Source organism: Nannospalax galili, unplaced genomic scaffold (assembly GCF_000622305.1).
Source record: "Nannospalax galili isolate Female #2095 unplaced genomic scaffold, S.galili_v1.0 scaffold875, whole genome shotgun sequence".
Classification (NCBI taxonomy): Eukaryota; Metazoa; Chordata; class Mammalia; order Rodentia; family Spalacidae; genus Nannospalax; species Nannospalax galili.
The window spans coordinates 2,024,985-2,051,895 of record NW_008337059.1 but is presented as its reverse complement, the minus strand read 5'-3'; the positions used below and the strand labels follow the sequence as shown (position 1 = coordinate 2,051,895).

At 48.1% G+C, this 26,911-nt stretch overlaps 1 protein-coding gene across 1 annotated transcript in view; it reads right to left on the bottom strand.

Moving 5' to 3' along the window:
* The window catches only part of Crtac1 (cartilage acidic protein 1), a 150,933-nt gene that overhangs the window by 35,148 nt on the left and 88,874 nt on the right, over positions 1-26,911 (bottom strand). Inside the window, exons 3-4 of the mRNA XM_008831961.1 lie at positions 15,206-15,402; positions 5,085-5,221 (exon numbers count right to left, since the gene is read on the bottom strand). Coding sequence (XP_008830183.1) covers positions 5,085-5,221; positions 15,206-15,402 — 334 coding nt within the window. The remainder of the gene's footprint in view (positions 1-5,084; positions 5,222-15,205; positions 15,403-26,911) is intronic.

Below are 26,911 nucleotides of genomic sequence, written 5' to 3'. Positions count from 1 at the left end.
ATTTATATATCACTTCCTATTTTTCTCTCTCTCTCTCTCTCTCTCTCTCTCTCTCTCTCTCTCTCTCTCTCTCTCTCTCTCTCCCCCCAGATGACAAGCAAATTCCTGAGCCTGCTCCCTCTCCTTCCCACTTCCCACCCTGCACTTCTTCCTTTCTGTGTTCTGATGGCAGGAAAGGCACAGATTCACAGGGTCTTCCATCCCTCTTCCATTCCTTTGGCCTTTATAATACTGTCTGTTTTTTCCCTTTGTATCTCAGAGAAGCCCTAGGCACCGGCTTCCTCTTTCAGTAGCCATTCTCTCTTTGGTAGTCCAAATCCTGCTGATGAAAGCGGCTTTTCTCCCTGTTATAATAGCATTATTTCTCCAGTGGATGCTTCTTCTTCCCAAGAGACGCACACAATTTCTATATCTGTTTTCTAGTTTCCGTGTTATCTTTTTGTCACTTGCCTCCAGAGGCTATTTCTTGAGTTCCTACTATCTATAAGGTATTCTTTGATAAATACTGAACACACAGTCCCTGTCCTTAGGTGGCTTAGAATCTAGTGTGAAAGGAAAGCATTTCTGGGAAATAAAAGGGAATCAGCTGCGCTTAAGGGGACAAGACTGTGCTGTCCTCCTCCGTCTTGACCCTCTTTATTTGCTTCATTTTCTTATCCTGTGGCATCATGAGCAGAACCCTCAACCCACCTAGCTGCTCACTTGCTTGATACCTTCAGAGCCACTCAAAGTGTGTGAGGACAGAGAAGGAGCTTAGAGTCTCTGGGGGACACAGATGTCTACAATCACACAAGTGCATGGTAGAGGTGAGGCACAGGGTTTCCTGGCTGCACAAAAGTGTTCCTAGAGGCAGGCACCTCATTATGGGAATTTCAGAAAAGGTTTTCCAAGAGGCGTCTCAGCCACTGAAGTGGAGGAGAAAAAAACCTTCTAGGCAGAGATGAAAGAAGGATGCATGCTGGGAAAGCACAGCAGCTGGCTCAATGTTGCTAGAAGGTAAAGTGTAAGGAAGGAGGGTGTTAGGAGGTGAAGTTGGAGGTGTGGAAAGGATGCTGCCTGAAGACATGTCTGCCCTTGCTCTTTGGAGTCCCAACGCTGCTACCTGGGAATTGGTGCTTTACAGGTCTTGTTACTTATTGTGGCCCCTGGACCAGCAGCATTGGTGACATGGAGGCAATGTAGGAACTACAGAATCTCAGGGTCCACCCCAGAGCTGCTTGACCAGAATCTGCATTTTAATAGGCTCTCATATGACCACCATGCAAAACTGAAGTTTTTCATTTCCCTTGGCTTCTTTTTTTAAAAAGTTATTTATTTTTATTTCATGTGTATAAGTGTTTTGCTTTCATGTATGTAAATGTACCGTGTGTGTGAAATGCCCTCAGAGGCCAGAAGACGGCATTGGGTCCCCTGGAACTGGTGTTATGGGCAATTGTTAGCTACCACCAGAGTGTTGGGAACTGAACCAGGATCCTCTACAAGAGCAGCCAGTGCTCTTAACTGCAGAGGCATCTTTCCCCCCGTTCCCCACTTCCCCCCCCTTTTTTGTTTTGTTTTTTTTGAGACAGGTCTCATTATGTAGCCACAGCTGGCCTGGAACTCACTATGTAGACCATACTAGGCTAGCCTCAGTCTCACAGAGATCTGCCTGCCTCTGCCTCCTGAGTGCTGGGATGAAAGGTGTGCATCACCACGCCCAGTCACAGCTTCCAGTGACTTCTTGATCAGAGAACTTTGAAAGCTTTCACACAACAGAGGAGTTCAGTATGCATATACTCAGTGATTGAATGAAGAATGAAGGAAGGGGGCCAAATGGCAAAGTGCACTATGGTGACCCATTCCTGACCTCACCAGCTGTTAGCAAGCTCATCAACAAATGGGCAATTAAGCCCACGTGGACTGAAATGTGCTCAGTTAGAAATTAGGAGATATATAAATTCCTGTTATACCTAGTTCCGTTTATTGGGGCTGGTAAAGCAGATAAACATAGACATGTTATAATTGTAGAAGATTGTGGAAATTCACACGTGAACTTGACCACAGTAATTTTAAGAGGGTGGTATGATTCCAGGACATGTTTTTGGGGCTCTGGGTCTAAGGCAATGGTCCTCACGCATTGGCTTATACCAGAATTACCTGGGCAGCATGATAAAACACAGATACTGGGTCCCATCCCTAGAGTTTTTGACTCTAGAGGTCTGGAGTGGGCCTGGAGGATGTGTACTTCTAACAGACTCCCGGGTGATGCTGAGGCTGTAGATCAGTGGTACAGTGCTTGACTAGCTGACAGAGGTCCTAGCTTCAAACCCCAGTACACCCAGAAGAGGGGAAAAAAGCAAACAAATTCCCAGACTGTGTTGATACTGTTGCCTAGGAACTCCACTCTGAGAAGCACCAGTCTGAGGCTGTTAGTGTGGTCCTGGTCTAGTCTCAGCCCCCCGGACTGGCTTGTCAGACTTGAGCAGATGCCTCATGGTCTGCGGGCTGCGTCTTGCACAAGTTAAATGGGGATGATATTCCTCCTGCTTCCTGGCAGGGTGGTTGAGAAGATGAAATGAGACAACGTATGTGAAAGGTCTTTGAAAAGATAAAAATGCTATATAAACATCAGGCATAATCATTATCGACCAGGAACACTTCTTGTAAGAGATCAGCTTTGAGCTGGATTCAGGAAGGTGGGTGAGTGATGAGGCAGTTGAAGATAAAGGACAGGCAGGTGCCCCAGGTTTGGAGCAGAGTATGGGCGAGGAGTGTGTGGCTGGGGCAGGGGCATTTAAACACTCAAACCTCAGCGTGTGTCACCATCCCTTGCAGGTCCAGCTGTACTGAATCCCACATCTCTGGGCCTCATCCCAGCATTTCTGATTCTAGAGGATGGAGTGGAGCAGGGCCTGTGAATTAATGTCTCTGTCTCTCTCTGTATGCAGAGGCCAGAGGAGGATACTAGGTGTTCTTCACCTTATTCCCTTGAGACAGGGTCTCTCCCTGAGCCTGGAGCTAGGCTGACAACCATCAAGCACCAGCAACCCTCCTGTCTCCATCCCTCAGAGCACTGGGCTTCTAAGTGTTTGCAGGACTATGCCTGGCTTTTTACATGGGTTCTGTGGATTTGAACTCAGGTCCTTATGCTTGTGCAGCAAGTACTCTTACCCACTGAGCCATTTCTTCAGCCTCCAAATCTTCACTCCTCACACTGTGGATGCCACTAGTCTGGGGACCACACTTTGAGAACTACTGACTAGGAAGACCAGCTCCTCCCCCTGTCCCTAGGCAAGGATGCCTAGGGTGAAGAAGTAGGAAAGCTTATTGTTAGATGTGTCATCACTGCACTCAAAGCCAGGGTAGCAGAGGGATGAAGAGGTGTATGCGCTTTGTTTTTAGCCTTGCCTGCCACTTACTGTGTGAGGTCAGGTTGCTTAATTGCTCAAAGCCTTAACTTACATTTCTGTAAAAGGCGATAATGATAGCTCCATGGCTTATGGTAAAGATTCTGGAAGAAGAGCCTGCAGCACAGGACTCCATATGTGGTGAGTTGAGCATGTGTACGCTGTGCTGTTGTTACCATTGCTTTTGCATTTTCCCATGCCACACTGCATTTCTGACTTTCAGCTTCCACACTGGCCTTGGCCTCTTCTGGCTCCTTCCTCAGAGTTCTCAGGTCCCAGGGATGGCCAAAGTGGTGGCTGGACTCCTCCCCTGGTGGTGACCTATGGTAAGGCTCTTTCTAGTTCCCTAAGGCCTGGGGGGCTGGAGTGAGCTCTCGCAGGGAGCTGGCAGCTTCAGGATGCCACCCACTGTGCAGAGGTGCCAGGGCCTCTCTTTGTTTCCTTTTGCCTTCCACACAGTGCTTTTGTCCTGTGGTTAAATGCGTGGGTGTGTAGATGACCTTGTTAGGACACACAGCACACCTCTTTGTGATTAACCTTCAATGCCCTCCCTCCTGTTCTAGGAAAACCTTCCTACTTTGGCCAGTGTGGGAAGCTTAGTTCTGACCAGGGAAGACAGGAAGCAGGAAGATCATGGAAGAGGTTGCCAGCTGGCCCTCCATACTCCCTGGACTGTTCTGACCCACCCACCACACAGTCCCCGCCCACCAGGCGGGAGTCCAGGTGGCAGGTATTCAGGTCAGGGCTAAATGTGGCTTCACAACCCAGCTTGGCTTCTCTTCCCAGCACCAGCTTGTTAAGAAATAAATATTTATACCTGGCACCTGCCTTCTCCCAAGGCCTGGAGGCCCCTGCTGTGAAGATTCACACTGAATCCCCAATCCCTCTGTGCCATCTCAATCCATAGCAGAGCCTACCCCTTGGCCTCACAACTGGGGCCAGAGCTCCATGGAAACCAGGTAACAGCTGGCCCCAGTGCAGTGATGGCTGTTTCAAAGCCAAGGAGGTGGGTGGCAGGGGAGTAGATGACAAGAGGGATAAATCACTTCCACAGAAGTCTCTGTCTGGTAGGGTCTGCTGGGACCCAAGCCTGGGGTGCAGGCTGTATCTCCTCCTGCCCTTTCCTGTTCAGCCAAGCCTCCCCATGCTTTGAGTTGGATGACTCTTGGTAGCGTACACTAGGAGAGTGAGAAGGTGTTGATAGAACCATTATTTAACTAAGGTGCTAGGGTAATCACGTAGCCCCATCTGACCACCTTTGCATTCCTCTGTCATGCCTTCAACAGTCTGTAAATATTTAGAGCGGGGGCACATAGCACACAGAAGCAGTTGCTGTTAGTTGAGTGAATGAACGAATGAATGAGCACACCAATTAATGCTAGACTTTGCCCAGTTAAGTCACTGTTCCAAGCTGACTCTCAGCCCTTCAAATGTCCAATATTCACAAGGATGACAAGGGCTGCATGGGAGAAGGATGTGGAAAGTGCATTGTCACTTACCCTGTAAGTCTTGGATATCAGTAATTTGTTCCTGCTCTGTGTGGCATACTGGGAGCTACCAAGGTGAGGCAGCTTTAGGCTGTCCTTGAGGTGGCAGTCACCACCCCATAGGGGCTGTCTACCTGATGAGTCCTCTCCTGACTCTCATCACCGTGGGCCCTCTGCTTCTCCCCAGGCCCCCATATGCCCTTGCACTCACCGTCCTGTCCACACAGGCCACTGAGCGTCCGGCAAAGAGGCTGGCCACACCACGGGCCACATTAACTTCATCACTTAGGATGTCTTCCCACCGATTATTACGGAACTTGAACAACTTGTCTGTGTACGTGGCCACACCTAGAGAGAGGAGGAAAGGAATGCTGGTGGACAGGGGGCATGGAATAGGTTCTGACCTCTGACTATGTCTCCTAGCACCTGTCACAAGATCATCAGATGCAAGGAGGCCCTCAGCAGGTAAGGTTCCTCTCTGTTTGGAGGTATCCAAGTGTTTCCAGGTATAAACTTGACTCTGGGTGGCCTAACAGTGAGGTTTATGCTAAGGGAAACAGCATGGGATGCTAGTTACAAGCCTGAGGTTTAGAATTAGCAAGCAGAAGTCTCTGTCCCAGTGACAGATTCTGTTCTAGGTTCTAGACATTGGGCAAGTTGCTCAGCATCTCTAAGCCTCAGTTTTCTCACTTGTAAATGGGAGTGATAGTAACTGTGAGGAATGAATGAGACGGTGCACATTAAGGGTTTGACACAGTGTTCCCAAATGGTAGCTATTATGAGACAGAAATGATTTCCCCATTTTGTAGATGAGCTACTTGCCAAGGTCCTTTAGAGACACCAGCTCCACATTTGCAGGGGTTTGGCAGGTCAGTGATTCTGTGAGTGTGGATGTGAGAGCAAGTGTGTAAGACTGAGCAAGTCAGTGAAAGTAGAATAGGTAAGTGTGCAAGAATGGGGTATACAAGTGAGAGTGGATGTGGGGGAAACGAGTGGGTACAAGTGTGAAAGTGGGAGTGTGTGCAAGAATGGTAGTGCAAGAGTCAGTGTGAGCATATGTGTGGCTGAGTGTGCACAAGAGTGGGCATACCCAGGTGGGAGAATTGAGGGTGGGAATGAGTGTGGGAATGAGCACAGATGTGTAAAGGTGAGCGATGGTGTGTTGGCCCAGATGTGTGTGCAGGTGACAGCAGTGTATACACAGCCCATCAGGTGGCTCATTCAGGGGAACATGGATGTGAGGAGCAGGGAAGGCAGATCTAGGAGACCTGCAGGGTGTTTGCATGTGGATGCTTCTAAGGTGCCACAGATGCAGGTTTGCGCAAAGCTGCTGTGACTCTCGACACCCAGAGGTGTGTGTGTGTGTGTGTGTAGACTGGTACTGGCACATTCCTTATCCTCTCAGCCTCAGTTTCCTCTTCTGACAATTGTGGGTAATATCTGTGCCTTTCTCACAGTGTCATAGTGGTTAATGGTGAAAAGACACACATGCAGCCTGGTCACAGGTCAGGCAAGGTGAGAGTGTGCAGTGACAACTTTGCACCCCTCCAGGCCCACAGCTCCTCACTGAAATCCCTGGGGTCCATGTGTTCAGAAATCTAGATTCTTCATGTTTTAGGAAGGTAACACAGTGTGTAGACTGTTGATTACATAACACCCCCAGCAGGAACTGGGGGTGGCACCCCATAATTAAACACATTAATATTTCTGCAAAGAAACATGAATATTCACATTAAGTGGGATAAATACGGCTTATAAATAGCTCACATCAGCTCAGGACAAGTTTTGTTAGCCAGTGAATTTCTCACAAACTTACAAAAGCACTGGAGGCTTCCAGAGTATTCTGGATTTCAGACCTGTAGAGAGACTTGAACAGAGGCTGCCATTATCACAGCTGTATGGGAGGCAGTAGCAGGCATGTCATTGCTTCCAAATGTCTGGGGGCCTCTGAAGACAGCCTCTGCAGGCTTCTGTCTTTAGCCTTCCCCAACAGAGAGCAACCCTTGGCTATCATCAAACAGGGGCCCCTTAGCTCACTTACTCCCTTCCTGCAATGCCACCAAACACACTCCATCAAAGCTTGGGCTAGGAGAAAGGTCTGCTGGCAGTTGAAGCCTGCAGACTCTGAAGGGCACCTCTGGATTCAGTGGGGGACTAGAGCCACCTCGCTCCTGCCTCAGACAGACAAGAAGAGAAATATTCCCTTCAGCTTGCATCATCTTCAAGTTCTCATGCCTAGCCAGAGCAGCAGTTCCCAAAGTGTGCTTTGTGGAATCCTGGTCTCTTTGAGCAGCCTGGAGAAAGAATTCCATGCTCTTCCAGGTTTGGGAAAGGTTGCATGCTTGCCCAACCTCAACAAATTGCTTAATTTTACTGAGCCCAGCCTTTCCCAAATATATTTGGTCACAGAAACCCTTTTGGAAGACTGTCAAGTCCAGTGAGTTGCTGTCTAGGGTGCTGAAGTCTGAACAGGCTTTGGGCTTCATAGCCAAGGAGTTTGGGTGTCCTATGTTGTTGGATCCTGCCCCCCCTCACTGACCTCATGGCTTCTGAGTTCACCAGAGACGGCCAAAAGAATAAACTAATTAAGGTAAAATGTGCAACAGTGATGCAGAACCTTGTAGATCATAAATGGGAGCGGCAAAATCAATGGCAGCCCCTCTGCAGGCAGAGGCCTGGAGGCCTAGGCGACAGGAGGGATGGGAGCCCATGATTTAGGAAGAGCAAACACGCTGGCAGCTGCAACCTGGGTAATTAGGTGTGTCAGGAAGACAGATAAACAGCAGGCTGTGCGGGTCGATGGCACAGGCAATAAACACCCAGCACTAGCCCCTGGTCCAGGTCAGTGCCAAATCCTGTGTTACCTCCTGGTTCCCTGTAACCACACTCTGTCCTGGGGCCCCTCACTGAAGTAGGTCAATGTTGGGCAGGAAGGGAGATTGGCAGTGGAGAGGGGCTCTCTAGAGTCCATGGAAGACAGACTGAAAGAGAGGAGGTCCAGGAGAAGTAGAAGGGCATCCAGGGACAGAGCAGGGGCTCTGGAGGTCAGGGTTACAGGAGCAAGTCTGGGAACTCTTTGGCACAGAGATTACTGTCAAATAGCAGGGAAGCTGAGTGACCTTGGTGGAGCCATGAGCTTGTCCTTTCCTTACTTTTAAAATGGGATAGTGGGAATGGCCACTCTCCATTGAGTTGTCATGAACATAAGTTAGTTAATATTTGTAAAGTTCGGGGGCTGGAGAGATGGCTCAGTGGTTAAGAACACTGACTGTTCTTGCAGAAGACCCAGATTTGAATCCTAGCACCCACATGGCAGCTAACAACCATCCGGAACTCCAGTTCCAAGGGGATCCGACGCCTTTTTCTGACCTCTCTGGGCACTATGGGTGCACTTACTTACATGCAGGCAATACACACATACACATAAAATAAAAATAATAAATAAAAATTTTAAAAAGTTTAAAAAATATTTGTAAAGTGCATACAGTAATGCCTAACACAGTTCCACAAACGTAATAGCATCACTGACTGGCTCCTCCTTCTCTTCCTCCTCCTACTCCAGGGAATTATAGAGCATGGCTAAACCAGTCCTCAACAAGTCACATCCCAGGAGGCAACTGTGACATTAAGTTTAAAATGCCTTACATGGCTTAGTCAATGGAAAACCAGCAGAGCAGTGATGCCCTGGGGGAGAAAGAACTAGTTTAGGAAAAGAACATGTTTTAAAAGAATGAACCCAGGCTCCTGTGTGCCCTTCTATAATTCCTGACCCCTTTTTTCTTCCTCTACCTTAGGGATAAGAGGGAAACACTTCTAGTGCCTCCCCCATCAACATCTTTAATTTCTTCTACAGTCTCCCCGAGATTCATCCCACAGAGACAAATTGGAGCTCAAGGGTCAAATCCTTTGCCTGGGATTGTACAGCTGTTGTTAGACAGCAATTCCCAGCTCCAAACAGTGATGTGATGTGGCAAAACTTCCTTACCTAGTGTTACAGAGCCTGAGCAGCTACTGGGAGCAGCCCTGGGTCCTTTGTTAAGACCAAGGCAATAAGCTCTGGGAACCAGTGTGCGTGTGTGTGTGTGTGTGTGTGTGTGTGTGTGTGTGTGTGTGTGTGTGTGTACAGTCAGAGAACAACCTTGGGTGTTGTTCCTCAGAAGCTGTCCACCTTGGTTTATTAAGACAGGGTCTCTTACTAGCCTGTAGCACGCATTGTAGGTTAGGCTGTCTGGCCAGTGACCCCACCTCCCTAGCATTATAAGTGTATACTATAGAACTCAGCTTTTTTACATGGATTCTGGGGATCAGTCTCAGAGTACTTTACTGAGTCATCTCAGTCCTCCAGTTTTGTTTTTGAAACAAGGTCTCATAAAGCCCAGGGTAGTCTCAAATTTACTATGTAACCAAGGATGACTTTGAACTCCTGGTTTTCTTGCTTACACTTCCTAAGTGCTGGGATTACAGGCCTGTGCCACCACACCTGGCTTTTCCCATACTCTCTGTTGTATTGTTCTTATAACCTCCCTCCATTCATGCTATTCATCATCCACACGGGATGAGGCAGGAGGTGGGCTGGCCTGGGAATGCACAGTTTCCAAGCTCATATACCCAAATGGGGTCAGGCTGGGACAGCTGAGAACTAGGACTCTGCATGTAAGGGAAGGTGGATGGGGGATCTAGAGATGGAGAAATCCACCTCCAGGCCTGGATAACCTCAGACTCCAAGAAAAGGGCAGAGACTTCGGATAAATGAGATGACATTAAAACCCATCTCAGACTTTATGGACACAGGAAGCTGCAGGTTCTGGGCCAGCAGGTATGAGACGAAGCTTGAGAGAACCTGCATTTTTCTGAGCTTCCAGCTGATTCTGTGAGCAGTGAGGCGCAGGGCCTTTTGGTGCAGCTGGAGGCAGCCTGGCTGGAGGAACTGTTGGGCAAGAGGTGCTTCTCTTGAGAGCAGATGGTTCATCTGTTGCGTGGGCAGAAGAGGCCGGAAGTGCAACCTGCCCTATCCCCTTTCTTCTCTCTAGCAGGATGACTGACACCATCTTTTCTCTGGCAGGTTATGAGAGTCCCTACAGGTCTCTTCAGGTATGACACACAGCCCAGAAGCCATAAAGAAGAGTCATAAATCTGAGTCCATAAAAATGAAAGTTTTCCACATTACAAAGCCCACTATGAGGAAAGACAAAAGAGAAATGACAAGCCAGGGAAAGCCATCTCCAACTTGTGTTTCAGACAAAGGGCTAATTTTCCTAATTTATAAAGAGGTGTTCCGAATCAATAAGAAAGAGACCAATAGTCAATAGAAAAAAAAAATGGGCAAAGGCTAGGAGCAGACAAGAGAGTCAAATATATAAAAATATTCTCAGCCTCACTCATTTAAGAAAAATGAAAATTAAAACTACACTTGGAAATCAATTTTTCCTATCAGATTGGCAAATACTAAAAAAAAAATTGATGAAACATCGTGTTGGTAAGCGTTGGAAAGCACTCGCTCATCAGCCACGGGTACATGGCTGATGGAAGTGTAATGAGTGCTCTCCCCTGGGAGGGCGATTTGCTGCTTCGAGTTCCATGTGTATATTCCTTTGACACAGCCACTCTGTTTCTGAGCTTATCTTACAAATATTCCTGCAATCATGGAAAATGGTATATTGTACAAGCTCATTCATTAGGTGACATTCTTTGTAAGGAGAAAAAAATTGCAAGCAATCTCAATGTTCACCCATATGGGAGCAATCCAATAATGGCAAATCTATACATGGGAGTACTATACAGTCATAAAAGAACGAGAAAGCCTTCTGTATGCTGCCATGAAATAATATCAAAAAATCTTTTGAAAATACAAATAGCAGAACTGTGTGGAGAAGGGAGGGTGGTATATGGACCTTGTTTCTATGAAGCACAGTTGGCATTTAATAAAGATATTTTAATTTACTCAGAAGGCAGAGACAGGCAGATCTTTGTGAGATTGAGGCCAGCCTGGTCTACTTAGTGAGTTCCAGGCCAGCTGGGGCTGTAGGAAACCCTGTCTTAAAAAAGATATTTTAGGTTGTGAGCCTGAGCCTTTAACGGCTGTGCCAGCTCTCCAGCCCCCCAAAAGATATTTTAAAATAGGCTTAAGCATGAGAGCTTAAAAAAAACTGCTCAGCAGGGAAGACAAGACACACCCAAGAACATGGGTGTGGGCTTTTCCAAGAAGAGTCGCAGAAAGTAAGTGTGAAGTGGGCTCGTCTAGGGAGCTCCCCAGCTATGTAGAACATAATAGTGCCAGGCACAGGGAAGTCCAATGCTCAGTTTTTTAACTGAGTGGGTGAGAATAAAGTAAGAGGTGGGGTTCTTGGTTCGTGCCACCCTATCCACTACCACACTCCTATTCAGAGCCATGTGGTGAAGTGGCCAGGGTAGGTTGGCATGGGACCCCCAGGGGGATGGCTCTTTGCGGGAGCTGCAGGAGGTTCCAGTTCCAGGGTATGGAGGGAAATTCTGGCTCCTGCCTCTTGTCCCCTCCTTGTCCTGTGCATGCTCCTGTGGAAATGCCTGTGGCTGGTGTCTTTCCTGGTCAGTTCAGCATTAAGGGGGTTTCCAGGACTTCGCCTTGTTAAGACTGTGCTCAGTCTTCCTCTTCTCCCACTCCCTTACGTTTCGGTTCTCAAACCATGCCCCAAGCTCACTTGGGACTCTCACCTGCAAATGTTCCTCTATTTGCTCCTAGTGTCTCTTTGTCAGGACCAGGAGGAAGCCTGTGGCCCTCTACCCAGAGTACTCTTGGAGGCTCTGGCCCTCATAACCACACAATCACCCAGTGCTGCCAAGAGTGCTCAGGAAGTCCAGGTGCCATGGCAAGTTCTTTTCATCCACTATCCTAGATGATCCCTTAAAAATCTACATTTGATGCTGTGACAGGCGTGTCTTTGGGTCCTGGAGTACAGAATAAGCAAGTCTAAGCAGGGGAACCGGATAACAGGCTAGTATGTGACACACTTCCAGACACAAAGTGCCATGAAGGCAAACAAAAGCCAGTTAAAGTCATAGGGGATAGTTTGAGATAAGGTGCTCATGGAGACCTTATTTGAAGAGTGAGTCCTGGGGAAAAATCAGTGAGAAAAGCATTTCAAGCAGAGAGAATAGCAAGTTCAAAACCTCAGGCAAGAATGTAGTGAGTAGAAGAAAAAGGGGTAGGGGTCAGAAAGGCAAATCTGGGGTATATTAGGAGACATGGCGGATAATGCTAAAGATCTTGAATGTGGTCTGTGGAGCCACTGGAGGGAGGTGAATCTGCGAAGTTGGTATGGCTCCTGTTGTATAGATAAGTAGAAGCAAAAAGGTCAAGATTTTGTCTCAGATCACCTGGAAAGCTTTGCATGAACCAACTCTCAGAGGATATTGCAGGGTTCCAGGCTCTTCCAGAAACTTCAGTGCTAACTTCTTAAAGGTTGGCAGAGGAAGAGAGACTGTCAACACCCCAAAGGCCATGTGACTTCCCTGGCTAGGGCTCCCATAGAAAAATCTCAGGATACCCACAGAGGGCAGGGTGGCAATGGCTGAACACAGTGTAGGGCTAATCCAAGGAAATGCTTACATGGCACAAATGTCCCCATGCCATGCCCCGCCCCCTGTCGATGAATCAATGGAGTCACTCAGCTGCAAAATTAACTCAAACCCACAGACATCCCTCAAACCCACAGAAGGTCACCAGGAACCATACCCCCTGGGGCTGAGGCTCTGTGCACTGTTGTCCTTGTTCCTGTCCCTCCTGGTGGCCTGGTGTCTCTCTCCCAGAGCCAGGCCTTCTAGGCCTTGGTATGACTTGCCTCCCCCTGATGTCCCTCTCTTGGCCCTTCTCCTCTTGTGCAGCGGCTCACTCACCTTTACTTCCTAAGACTCGTTTATTCAATTTTAATTAAGCTCCTGGGACGGTAAAGGTCTGGCTGAGGCCACTGGGAGTCACACAATAACCAACACAGGGGCTTCCTCTCACGGAGGAAGAGCCCAGGGACTGGGAGAGAATGACAGATGCTGAGAGAAACCACAGGCTGTTCTGGGGACAGTGTCAACCTCAGAAGGAGGGATTTCTGTGTTCCACACACTGAGGCATCCTTGGTGCTAGCATGTAGTAGGTAGCCACCAGCTCTTTGTCTGGGAAATGAAGATACCAAGGAAGGACAGTCATTGTTGGGCTGAGCATAGAACTGATGTGATTTCCAGTACTAGCCATCATCTTGGGCTGCAGTGGCGACCATTTGAGAGCGTCACACTCTGAGAATGGGGCTCTGTCTCCAGACTTCTGGGTCAATTGTTGGGAGCACAGCTCAGCTGGGGGTTGTCCAATGTTCTCCCAGGCAACTCTGTTCTGGGATTCTAAGAGCATGGGAGGGGGTGCTGCCTCTGAGACAGCTCTGGGGTCTCTTACAGGTACCCTGACTGGGGGTGGGGGGAGCTGTCTCTGGTTTCCTGCCAGCTGAGCCCAATTAGGACAGTTGTTCCTGGTCTTGCCTCCTGGCCTTCCAGGGCCTTCCTGGGGACCTGTCCTTTCTGCAGGCAACCTAGATGCTGCTCCTTTCCTGACCTTGCCCTACATTAAAGAGTTGATAAGCTCATCAATTAATTGTGTCCTAATCCAATCTCGGCTTGGTGGAGAGAGGGCAGTAAATCCAGCTGGGTAATCATGCCCTGATATTTGTGTTGGGATAATTACCATCTCTCAGGCCTCACTCGGTGGCAAGATGAGATGAAAACCCATAAAACACCACTCGGGGCCGTGGCTCATTGTTTCTTGGCAGTACAAAGTTGGCTACCAGCCAGGCAATGCCGCCCACTCCTGCCCCTGGCACAGGGCCCCAACCTCTTCCCATCCCATTCATGCAACTGGACGAACTTAACACTCAGGGGCAGCTTGGGCTGGATCCTGGATTGGGGGCTGGTAGCTGGGAAAGCCTGCATGTGTGTTTGTGTTTGTTTGTGTGTGTGTTGGGAAGACAGGAGCCCATAGCTAGGCACTCAGCTCCAGGAGTTTAGAGAGCCCAGGATAGTGCTTGTGTATGTGTGAACCACAGGATCTCGTTTGGTTCAGACTAAAAGCCTGCTACATCTGGAAGGGTCCAGTGTATACCTAGTCTCCCTCTAGGGAGCACCATGATTGAGGACTTCCCGCAGATGTTACTGCCCTACCGGAGTAGGCTTATCTGAAGGGGTGCAGGTCAGATCTGAGAAAAAGTGGGTCATGGGCAGGGAGCCACTTTGATCTATAGCCCCAAAAACATAGCTCCCAACTTGTGAAACCCTGAGTGTCTACCAAAGCTGGGCTCCCTCCTAGCTCCCAGGGACACAGGAGTAAGGTAAACTGTAGCATGTCTTAATGCAAAGTATGGATGGGAGTTGGAGCCTGGGTTTGAATACTGTGGCTTATAGGTTAGGAGGTCTTGGGCAAGTCAGATAATCTTTTGGTACCTCAGTTTCTTCAGTATAGGGTAGGAGTACCACGGCCTTCCTAATTGAGCAGCTATGAGGCTATCTGAGATAAAGCACTGTGGGCTGGGGGTCAGGGTCTGGAACACAGAAGAATACTCCTTAATATTAGTCACTATTAGCCTTCTGGGCATCAGTTTCCCTTGGTGAGTAGGAACCTGCTACTCAGTGTGGTTCCTGGGCCAGCAGCACCCCAGTAGCTCAGGAGCAGTCAGAAATGGATGCTTATCCCCAGACCTGTAAAGCCAGAGAGCATCTAAAACAGACCTAGGTGAGGAGGATGCACAGGGCAGTGTGAGAAGGCTCTGAACTTGAGGTCAGCTTTTCTCAGAGCTGCATCCCCTTCAGCTCCCTGACATCCAGTGCCTCTGTCTAGCAGGCAGCAGGGGATGGGCAGGAACTTGTGGGAGGTGATCCTTGAGCTCAGCTAAAAGCTAAAAGCTGAGGAGGCAAATCCTCAAAGGACTCCAGAGCATTTGAGAGAGGCTTAGAGTGGCCCAGGGATGTCTGTTGCCTCTAACAATGGTCTAGGGGATTGGGGATGAGCAGGAGGACCACACAGGAGTGATGGGATGGTGGGATGGAGAGGAGAGTGCGCCTCAGGCTGGAGAGAAAAGGATACTTAGTCTAAGGAAGAATATGGTCTTTCAACCTCTCTGCCCCTGCCCAGGGCCCAGGGATGAAACTCTAAGCCTATCACAGGAGCTGAAGGGCCATTTTGGGGTCTCTGAGGAGCACAGGGAGGTCCTGGAGACAGTGGAGACTGTGTCTGGCCTGAGCAGCCTCAGCAGGAGCCTGCCTGGCCACCAGTGTTGGGAAGAGGAAGATGGGACAGAAGAGGCCTGACAACCTGACCCTCACCTGAGAAGGCGTTATTGGTGTTGAGGAAGTAGATCTCCTCATGGCCGTCCCCATCGATGTCACAGGCCGTGACCCCAATGGCATTCCCCTGCCGGTCTCGCAGAGCGTAGTAGGGTGAGCTGCGCTCATCCACTGCTATGTTCACCAGCCGCTTCTGGGCCCGGTTGTACTTCAAGACCAGGTTGGGGCCGTTGTACCTGGAGAAGGAATGGGGAGAGGATGTTGGGGGTGAGTGGCTGGGTCTACTCTGCTCACCGGGGCAGGGCAATGGGCAGAGTTCACTGAGATGCTCCTGGGAGCAACTTAGCCCCAGGCATGCACAGGAGCCTTACCTCTGGCTCCAGGATCAGACAGGAACTCAGGCTAGGGAAGAGGCGACTGGACCATGCAGGTCACAATACAAGGAGCAGGGTGGTGGAGGGGATTGAGCAGCCAGTGACAACTTCTTAACTAAGGGCTGACTGAAGAAAAATCTCCCTGACATTTACCTTGTTTATTCTTTTCACTGATGACTTCATTTAAGTTAAATATAACAACATTTAGGTGAGCCTGGGGTGGGAGGCTGCACTAGTGACCTACTTCACAGAGGACAGACATGAATGAGGTCCAGAAAGGAGACTGCAGCTCATGGAGGTTGAGTGTCCTTCCTGAGGTAACACAGGACATCAGGGGAGGGGGCTTGAGCTCAGGCACCTTTCTGCTCTCCCAGGAGCCCTCATGTGAGTGATCCCTGGAGAAGACTGTGTCACTGAAGGTTGAGACAACTCTCTCCAGAAAGGAAACCCCAGCACTTTTACCAGTTGTTTGAAGTTAACACTTTAGATGGCAGACCATGAGCACATCTAAGGTTTACCAAGCAGACCTGCTGGATCTTTTTCTAAAGAACTTGGGACAAAAGTTGAAACTGCCTATCTCTCTTGGTCCTTTCCTGAAGCCACACAGCCCTGCCACATGGAAACCCTGGACATGACTGCCTCAGGGACTCTGCACTTACTGTGCCCCCATCTGGGGTGGTGCTTCAGACAGCCACACAGCTGGTTTTGTCCTTTACTTCCGGCAGGTCTCTGCTTACTTGCTCCTTTTCAGCGAGGCCTTCCCTGAGCACCTCACATCTATACCTCCCCACTTACTCTTTCTACCTTTTCCCTATCTCTCCCCACAGCTCCACCGGTTTCTGTCTTGTCCATCTCTCTCTGTTCTCTCTGGTCCCAATGGAGGATCAGCTCTATGAGGATGTGCCTTTTCTCTGTGTTGTTCTCCAGTGCCTAGAAGAACACCTGGCACATAGTAGGTGCCCAGTAGACATTTACGGATTGACTGAGTGAAATCTCTGAGCTCACACCTGAGGCTCAAGTGTCCCATGGTTAATGTCTTCCCATCAGCTTTCTATGTGGAGAAACAGGGTGCCCATGATTCCCCAGATAGCATGGCTGTGCATAACACCTCCCACCTGTGGAACAGCAGCTTTCCAGGCTCTCTGGAGAAGCCTGCATGCCCCATTCACTGGGGCCTGCCTGGCAGCCTGTGTTTGCTGCTGAGTGCCCACTCTGAGCGAGGTGCTGGTGCGGCTGGGGTGACCCAGGAGCACAGGGAGAGCTCCATCTAGGTCTTTGAGAGAAATTTCTTCTTTTAGTCCTGAAACAGATCCAACCTTTGTCACCAGAAGCCAGTGAAGTCTAGGGGCTGCTGCATGGCTGGCCAGGAGCCTTCTGGCATCCAAAGAGAGAAAGGAGATCAAGAGGGCTGAGTCAGCGTCCGGTGAAAGGAGGGTATATCTCAGACATGTTGATGAAGTGTGTCTGAGTTACACTGAGTCAAGGGTACAGTGTTAGCTTTGGAGACATATTGGACTAGGGGATACAGAACATTTGAGTTCCAGCACTGCCAGCAGCTGGCTCCAACCCCCAGGGACAGGAAGGGCCTTTTGAGTGTTAAATACTAGTCCTGAAAACCTCAGGCTGTCTGATCTTCCATCACTACTACACCTGCTTTGTAAGTCCGCTGTGTTTATAGGGCGCTTAGCCTTGCTAAGAGCACTTCCATGCATTGCCTCACTTGAGCCCCACACAGTCTCAGAACGAAAGAAGGTAGGGACTGTTTCTGAAAAGGAAACCGAGGTCAGAGAGGCCAAGTGAGGTCCAATGCTATATGACCTGTAAGAAGCCTCACTGGGCTTCTATCTTCTGGGATGGAATTCTATGCTTTTTTATGCTCTCTATGAAGCCATCACTGAGTCTTGCACATATTTTTTCTCTAGTAGCCGTATCAAAGCAGTGACTCTGAGGAATGCACATGAACTTCAGGTGAGTAGTGGTGATGACAAAACCATACATCTCAGCACCACGTCACATAGTCTTCCAAGTGACTTCTTTGATGGCTTTTGCCATGTTCATGAGGGTCCAAATCTGCCATACATAGGGTGGTGACCTCAGGCTGCCCAGCTCTCTCTAGACTGAATTTCTGTAAGATGAAAATTGAACTGAGAGAGTAACAGAATGAGTGTGCCTCTGGGTCCTCTGTCCTCACATTCAACTGGAACATTTCTGTGTGGAAGCATTCTGTTTTATGTATCACATTTCAGAATCTGTTGAGCAGTGGATTCCTGACCTCAAGTCTAACAGCCATTGGCCTGGAAGTTCTGTTGGCTCAGGGGTCTGACTAACCTTCCGAGATGGGCAGGCTGGTGGCCTTCCCCCAGGACATGTCAGGAGTCTTTATGTAAAGTCTAGCATTGACACCCTCATTGTCCTCCTGCCCCTTGGAGTTCCTGGATGTATAGCATACCATGGAGGCAGCTCCCAGCAGGAAGGGAAGAACCATGTCTGTCCTAGGTGCTGGAGGCCAGCTCTTTTGCCCTGAATCTTGGTAACTAGGGGGTCTGCAAGCTCCTTGCCCTTATGAAGTTCCTTTACTCATCTCCTCCTTGAGAGTGCTAGTTCCAGAGTAGCTCCTACAGGGACTGTGGGGTGAGGCTGATAGGCTGCATTAGTCTTTGATCAGTTACAGAGTTAGCACATGTCAAAGGGGCCTCCTCAAGCCTACATGGGAGTCTGGGATGAGGCCTGACACTCTGGTCACACATCCCTGGGAATCAGAGGTGTGAGGACAGTTCTGAGGTAGGGTTCTGGACAATCACAAGGCAAGATGGGGTGCAGGGAGGGTTCCAAGTGGCCAACCCTTCCTTCCACCAGGCTGCATTGGCTCTGAAGCATTGATACCAGAGCTGCGGTCTTCCCCAGGAAGAGCCCCCATCTCTTCTCTCCAGGGAGCCATTGCGCCAGCTTACTTCCTCACCAGCCCCTGAAGATACACTGCCCTTTCTGGATGTGCCTGTGTCTTTGCTCAGCTGTATCACCTGTCCCAAGGGGAACGTTCTCCCTACCTTCCTGGCCTCCCCTGTGTGAAGCCTGCCTCACCTGCATGGTCAATAAGACCTTTTCTCTTCCAGATACCCTGCAGCGTCTTGCCCTGGCTTGCTCTTGAGAGGGCAGAGGTGTCTGTGTTCCACATCCCTCTCCTCATTAAGCTCATGCTGTGGGAGTCCAGAAGCTTGTGGAGTGACTGAGGTTCTGCATGTGCTGTGTCTAGAGCAAACTGTGGCAGGAGAAGTTACTCCAAGATGCCAGATGCAAGAATAAGTGGGTAAGGGGTAGGGATGGGGGTGAAGATGAAAGGGTGGAGGGTATGTGTGGAGGAGTGGGGATGGGAGGGTGGGGTAAGGGGAGAGCGGTAAAAGATGAGGTGGTGAGGGGATGGGGTGAGAGGTGGGGGGGTTGGGGTAATGGTATGTGTGGAGGTGAGGGGTAAGGAAATTGAGGGTGAAGGGTGGGAGTATGAGTGGAAGTAAGGGGGTGAATGAATGGGGTTGGGGATAAGGATGTATATTGCGGAGGTGAGGTGTGGGGATGAGGGTGAGAGGTGAGGGAGTGAGGGGATGGGGTAGGGGTGCAGGATGAAGGTGAGGAATGAAGAAGGAGGAGCACATCAAAGTCATCTCAAGCAACCTTCAGAGAACAGTCCCATATGTATGCACTGTGCCAAGCACTTCTTAGCCATCTCGTCTTATCTTCATGACAACCCTGGGATGCTGGTTTTATTGGCAACTCCATTTTACAGATGTGGACATCAGGGTACAGAGGTGAGGTGACTTATCCACAGTCCCTCCATGGTGCCAGTCAGTCCCCACCCTGAGGAGCCTGGATAGCTGGATGTGAGCCATATGGGGCCATGTGTTTCCTTTCTCTAACACATGCTGGAGACTTTTCGGCATTTGTAGAACTCCAGGGGGCATTGAAGCACAGTGAAACTAGGAGGTGAACAACAGCTTTGGTGTCTAATATCAAAGGATGGGCTAGCTACACTTTGGGCAACAGCAGCTTTAGGGGGTGTATCCTGGCTCTGACCTTGAGCTTGTCACTCAGTTCCTCTAAGTTTTCAGGTTTTGCATCTGTATCTCATGGCTGCTCCACACCTCAAGGGATGGCTGTGAGGAGTGTGAGAGTATGTGTGACAACACTTGGTAAACTGTGAAGAGTTACACAATTTTAAGTTCTTTTCTTTAAAAAAAATCACAACAAGCTCAAGGCATGACCTTTTGCTCTCCAGTGATCATTTTGTTAGTTTCCAAACACACTTTGCTATTTCTCATCCCCAAACATCCCACTCTCGGTTGTTCAACCTCTGGAGGTATATCTCTTTCTTTATTTCCCTTTATGACCAAACTTCTCAAGAGAGCTGTTTTCACAAGCTGTCTACCCATCATGCATTCCCGCCCCTCTCCCCATCCAACCTTGGTCCCTGACTCCCTGAAAGCTGCTCTTGTTGGCTCTGATGTGGCCACACTGAGGGAGGCCTTTTCTGTCCTTTTGCTTTCGGCCCCTTGGCTGTGCGACACTGTGGCCACGCCCGGCCTGCCTTCTGCCTTCCCACAGCACACCCTTCCTCTCTGGGCTTTAGGATGCCTTCATCTTATTTTCTTCTCTATCCAGCATTTTCTCCTTCCCCCACTGTGGGTCTATTTTCTACCACTCCCCCGCTGCAGACCTAGCCCGCAGTAGGACCTCTTCTTTCTCCCCTTTCACTAGCTGATCATATCCATTTCCATGACTGACAACCCCCAGATTTCTATCTCCAGGCCAGGCTCAGACTCATATATTCGACTGCCTACCTGACATCTCCCCTCGTGCATCTGAGATGGAACATGTCCAAAATGGAACTATTGATTGCTCCACTCCTCCCTCCCCCAAATGGGTATCCAGGCACAAAAACCAGAAGCCTGGGCATCAGGCTTGGTGCTCCCTCTGTCTCGTCTTCCTACCTCATCCATCAGCCCATCCTGTCATTTCTACCTCTGAAAATATCTCAGCTTTGTTTCCCCTTTTTCCTTACCTACCAACAACCATCTTCTCTGAGTTTCTTTCTTCTTCTGTTTCAACACTTACCCTGGTGATCTACTCTCCCTACACTATAGCTAGGGGTATCTTTTTAACACTTAAGTCCGATCATGCTAGCTGTCTACCTAAAACCTTTGGTGGATATTATGGTTTGAGTCTGAAATGCCCCCCACAGGCTCATGTGTATTTGAATACCTGGTCTCCAGGTTGCAGCATTGTCTTGGGAGGTGGAATCTTCAGGAGGCATGGCAGGTGGATGTGGGGGTCTTCACTGGGGGGAGCTCTGAGTGTTATAGCCAGGCCCCTCCTTCTGGTCCCAGTCTCTGCTTCCAGATCCACTAAAATATGAACAAACCTCAACCATTCTCTCCTGCCACCATCAAGTCACAGTGCTATGCTATCTTTGCCTCTGTATCCTCTGATACCATGAACCAAAACGAATCTTTCTTCTCTTAAGTTGCTTCTGTTAGGTATTTTGTCACAGTGATGAGAAAAGTAACTAATATAGTGAGTTTCACAGTGCCTGGGGCCTGGCCCCTCTGCCACCCACCTCGCCAACCTCCCTGAGCTCTCATGGTTTGCTGGACCAAGCCTGGGTGCTCTTGTGGGCCAACTATCTCTGCCTACCCCACTCTTTCCTCCACTTCCTCCTGCTGGGCTCCACAGCCGGCTCCTTCTCTCCTCTTAGGTCTCATCTTAAAAGAAAACTCCTCAGAGAGATCATCCCCTCCCTGGTCTCCAGGTATCTGTTGCTTGCTTCTCCCAGTAGACTGTGGGCCCTGGGAGGGCAAGGACCTGCCTCTTGGCTTCTCTTCCACTAACCAGTGTACACAAAGTACCCAATGCATATTTGCAGAGTAGATGGAGGAGAGGGGCTGGGAACCATCTTCCAGTGGCTGGCCAAAAGGTGCATTGTGTTACCAGTTTTCTTGTTTGTCTTTGATGCTCTAATTTTGGCAATTCCCAAAACATATGTACAAACAGAGCAATGACAAAGAGGATGTGGACAGCTGGTGTCCTGGGAAGGAGGGCATGGTGGTTTGAATATCTCCCATAGGCTCCAAATATTTGGACATTTTGTCCTCATTTGGTGGCATTTTTTTAGGAGGTGGGGCCTTACTGAGGGAAGTCTGTCTCTGGGGGCAGGCTTTGAGAGTTCTTAAGCCTTGTGGGATTTCCAGTAGCTCTCTGCTTTCTGTGCCTGCTTGAAGATGTGAGTGCTTATAGCCTTCTGCTCAGGTTGCTTCCTGCTACCATGCCTCCCCCACCATTATGGACTCCCTCTGGAACTGTAAGCCAAATAAACTCTTCCTTCTATAAGTTGCCTTGGCAGTGGTGTTTAATCACAGCAATGGAAAAGTGACTAATACAGAGGGAGAGAGAATAACCAAGTATTACAGGTGGATACAGAGGGTCTATCTTTTTGTTGTTGATAATTATGACTCATGTGGAAAAAAGTTACTTAGGCAATCACATGGGTGGATAAAAGGGATGTAATCACCGAGTATCTACTGTATGCTAAATAATTTACATGTGATATCTCTTTATACATGATAGAATAGAAACATAGCTTTAGATTTGAAAGATATCTATTTTCAGAATTAAAAACAGAAAAACTTTTTCATTAAAAAAATGGACATAATGAAAAAAATCTGATGTAACAGTCAAGAGAGAAGCAAGGCACAAGGGAAGGACGTGTGCATACATAGAATGCACACTAGAGACACAGAGTATATCAAGGTGGAAATGAGGGTCAGCGAGCCTATATACAGAGAAACAAACACACACACACACACACACACACACACACACACACACACACACACACGTAGATGAAAGGGGGGAGGACCCAGACAAACAGATGTACAGAAAGGGAGATCTGTAGACCTGCAGACAAATGGAGAGATGCAAAGTCATGACATGCGTGGTTAGTCTTGTCAATTTGATTGATTTAGAATCACCATGGAAACAAACCTCTGGGCATGGCTGTGAGAGAGTCTCTAGACTGGGTTAATTGAGGCAGGAAGACCCATTTTAACTGTGGGTGGCACCAGTCCATGGGCTAAGGTTCTGGACTGAACAAAAAGATGAAACTGAGTGCCAGCCTTCATCTCTCTGCTTCCTGACTTTGGACATGGTGTGATGGGCTGCCTGAAGCTCCTTCCTCCATGACTTCTACCTCCACGACTTCTACTTCCACGACTTCTACCTCCATGACTTCTACCTCCACGACTTCTACTTCCACGACTTCTACCTCCACGACTTCCTGGCCATAATGGACTATACTCTCAAATTCTGAGCCAAAACAAACCTGTTCCTCCTTACAGTGCTTTTGTCGGGTATTTTGTCAGAGCAATGAGAAAAGTAACTAAGACAGCATGTCAGCAGGAGGCTGAGATATTGCCACAGGGAAATAGTCCCATCTGGTGGCTACTTTAGACACTTTCTGTAAAGATTTTTAAACATGTGCTGCATTTTCACAACTATGAGCATAAAGGGTATATTTTATTTTTGGACACTTTGATACCTTCATTTTATAGGTTGAAAGAAGTATGTTTCAGATAAAAGCAACTTTCTGAAAGCCAAACAGCTAATAAGTAAATAAAATAAACAGAAAGGAAAGCTTATCTCTTGGTTCAAAGTAAACTACGGCATAAAAGCTGAACATACCATCTGGTTCTTTGCAGACAAAGATTGCCAACCCCAGGTCATCAGCCTTATATATTACAAGTTTTAAATGATCTTATCATAACAAAACAAAAAAATTGAATAAGGTTTGATAAAAATTAATCTTGGGGCCAGCATTTGGATATATATTGACCCTAAGAGAGTGAGGTTGATATCAACATGTTGGGTCTTGGGATGAAGATTTTGGGTATGATAACTCCAGGAGAAAGAGACCCCAAAGAGTCAGGATGAGAACAACTTTAAAAAAATATTTATTATTTTTATTTTTTTATGTGTATGAGTGTATTGTATGTGAGTGCATCCGTGTCATGCAATGCCGTGGAAGTCAGAAGAGAGCTTCGGATTCCCCTGGAACTGGAGTTAAGGACAGTTCATAGCCACCATGTGGGTGCTGGGAATCAAGCCTGGGCCCTCTGCAAGAGCAGTCAGTGCTCTTAACCACTGAGCCATCTCTCCAGCCCCAAGAACAACTTTTTATAGGTGACCTCTTCAGGACCAGATGGCCATTTCTAAGGTCAACAAATAAGCATGAGCATGGTGTGTATGAGTGTATTGTCTGTATGTATGTGAATGCACCCATGTCATGCAATGCCACAGAGGTTAGAAGAGGGCTTCGGATTCCCCTGGAACTGTAGTTAAGGACAGTTCATAGCTGCCATGTGGGTGCTGAGAATTGAACCCAAGTCCTCTGCAAGAGCAGTCAGTGCTCTTAACCACTGAGCTATCTCTCCAGCCCCTAAGCGTGGTTCCTTTAGGTGAGATGCCTGGTACAGAGATGTGGCAGGTGGTCTCTCAGCATGGTCATCATTATTTCCTCTCCCTTCTGTATGCTCATGTCACTCCATTCATCAAGAGTTGGAGTCTCTTCTTCATTCCCCTGGAGTCTGGGTTGGCTTTGCGGCTTGCCTGGATTGGCAGAATGTGGTAGAAGTGATGTTGGGCTGGTTCTAGGCCTAGACTTTTAGAGGCCCAAGAACTTTTGTCTCTGGGGAAAGCCAGTTACCAAATAAAAAATATGATGATCTTGAGACTACCAGGAGCTGCCGAAGCCAGGTCAGCCCCATGGAAGAACACTGATGTGCCAGACAGGTGAGCAAAGACCTCTTGGACCTTCTGCCTAGCCTAGTCCATTTGACACTGGAAGCAGCAGAGTGAATGACACTCTGATGTCACATGGAGCAGAAAAATGACCCAGCAGGTCCTGGACCAAATTCCTGACCCACAGACTGGCAGGAATAATAAATCATTTTTAAACCACTAAGTTTTTGGAAAGAAATCAGATAATGATGAGCTATCATCTCAGACCTAGGGGAAAGAAAAATTTATTCCTGGAAAGTAGGAAACAGATTATCCATAAATCAGTAGAGTTCTCTAGGCTAGCCATTTGAATTCATAGCCAGCATGCCCATCCAATGGAGGCCTGGATACAGTTGGGCTGGCAGGTTGATCTCGGACTATCTGATGGTCTGCACAAAGCATGTTATGGAAGGATAGTAAGAAACACAAGAGGCAGGCATGGTGGTCCATGCCTAAATCCCAGTGTTTGGGAAGCTGAGATCAAGAGTTGGAGCCCAGCCTGGGCTACAAGGTGAAATCCTGCCAACAACAAACAACAAAGAAATGAAAAAAAAAAAAAAAACCCACAACAAAATACCCCTCAGGAATTCCAGACACCACTTGCTTTTGACTCCTTATCCTCTTCTCTTCTTTCTAGCTTGCCACAGTTTGGATGTAAAATATCTCCCACAGGCTCATGTGTTTGAATGCTTGGTTATTGCCAGCTGATGGTGCTGTTTTGAGAGGTTGAGATGGGTGGCTAGCTAGCAGCAGTGGGTTGCCAGGGACAGGCCTTAAAGGTACTGTCTACTTCTGATTCTGGCTTGAGTACTCTGCTTCCCAATCTGCCAATATATGGACATTTTGTAAGCTCCTATTTCCATGGATGAAGCCATTCCAGCTGCCCCATCTCCTCCGTGATGGACCATACCCTCTGGAACTGTGAGCAGAATAAACCTTTCCTCTCTTAAGTTGCTTCTGTCAGGTATTTGGTCATAGTAACAAGAAAGGTAAGTAATTCATTGCTGTGGCTAAATGCTTTCCATCTTGAATGTACACCTTTGAGCACAGATTATTTCTTTGGAAATGTATGTAATGCTCTTTTTTTCCTTTTCAAATATTAATTCTTTGAAAACCATCAAAGTAAAATAGGACCTGAAAACATATGGCAAGGCATTCATACAGGAGATTCCAAGATTGCATTCTGGAATAGGATCTGTCTGGAGGCCAGGCATTCATTTGTGAAAGAGTGGAGCTTCAGTAACGGGAGGGCTCTGAGTGTGATGAGGGCTCTGGGGAGGTAAATTAGATAAGCTTGAAAAGGGCATCCCAGAAAGAAATGGCAAGTAGATTTGATCTTGATTTAGGAGCTGGCCAGGGTGAAGAAAACCCCACAAAGAGAATGCTCCACTGAAGAAAGTAACTTTAAGATGAAGGAGATAAACCTTTTGTCCTGAGGGGTGGATGGTTTTTCAAGAAAGGGATGTTTGGTACTAAAGGTCAGGATAATCTGCAGTGATGAGTGTCTGTGTTCTGTAAAAACTCCACACAGACTGATTGATTTATGCCTTATTCCAAAAAAGCTCTGTGCTCAGCATGTGCTTGGTGCCCTTGGAATTTCTTGTATTTTGATGTGCACAGAAGCGCCCAGAAGGCAGAGACCATCACTGGTAGTTCTGTCTCCCACTGTTCCTCAGACAACACTGGGACTAAGCAGATGTTCACTCACATTTGCTGATGGTGATGGTATTGGTGAAGTCATGGTAAAGGCCATGACTCCATTCCTCAATGTGTTTTCAGGAAAGGAGAGACACGGGGAGGGAGGCATTCCATAAAGTGTCAAAGGAGGAATCCAAGAGACAGATGGAGGCTGTTAGTCAATATTCTTTGATTGTGTATGACAAAAACTCAAGCTGAACTAGTTGAGGAATGTCTTGGCTCAGATTCCAAACTGCAGGAACAGCAAGGGTGTAACCAGACCTCCAGGTGATGGAAGTGAAGGTCAGCAGCCAGAAATTATGGGACTTTGTCTTCTCTCCCTCCTCTTCTGTATGTTGGCCTAATTCTCTCAAACCACCCTTCTTCGAGAGACTTGAACGGTGGCAGCATCCCAGCCTCACATATATGTCAGCTCTAGCCTCACCTTCAGTAGAAGATACTTCTTCCTTTTCTTCTTCTTCTTCTTATCATTATTATTTGTGTGTGTGTGTGTGTGTGTGTGTGTGTGTGAGTGCAGGTACACACGTGCCATGTAGCTCGTGTGGTGATCAGAGGACAGCTCTTCAGGAGTGGGTTCTTTCCTTCCACCCTGAGACAGGGTATTTTTTGCTATTTCTGCCAGACCCTGTACTCTAGACTAGGTGGCTCATGAGCATCCTGGCTATTCTGTCTCTGTTTTCCATCTTGTCATATGGAGTTCTGGGATCAGAAGTGTGCCACTACATTTGGTTCTTCTTTTCTTTTCTCTTTTTCCTTTCCTTTCCTTTTCTTTTCTTTTCTTTTTTTCTCTCTCCTTCCTTCCTTCCTTCCTTCCTTCCTTCCTTCCTTCCTTCCTTCCTTCCTTCCTTCC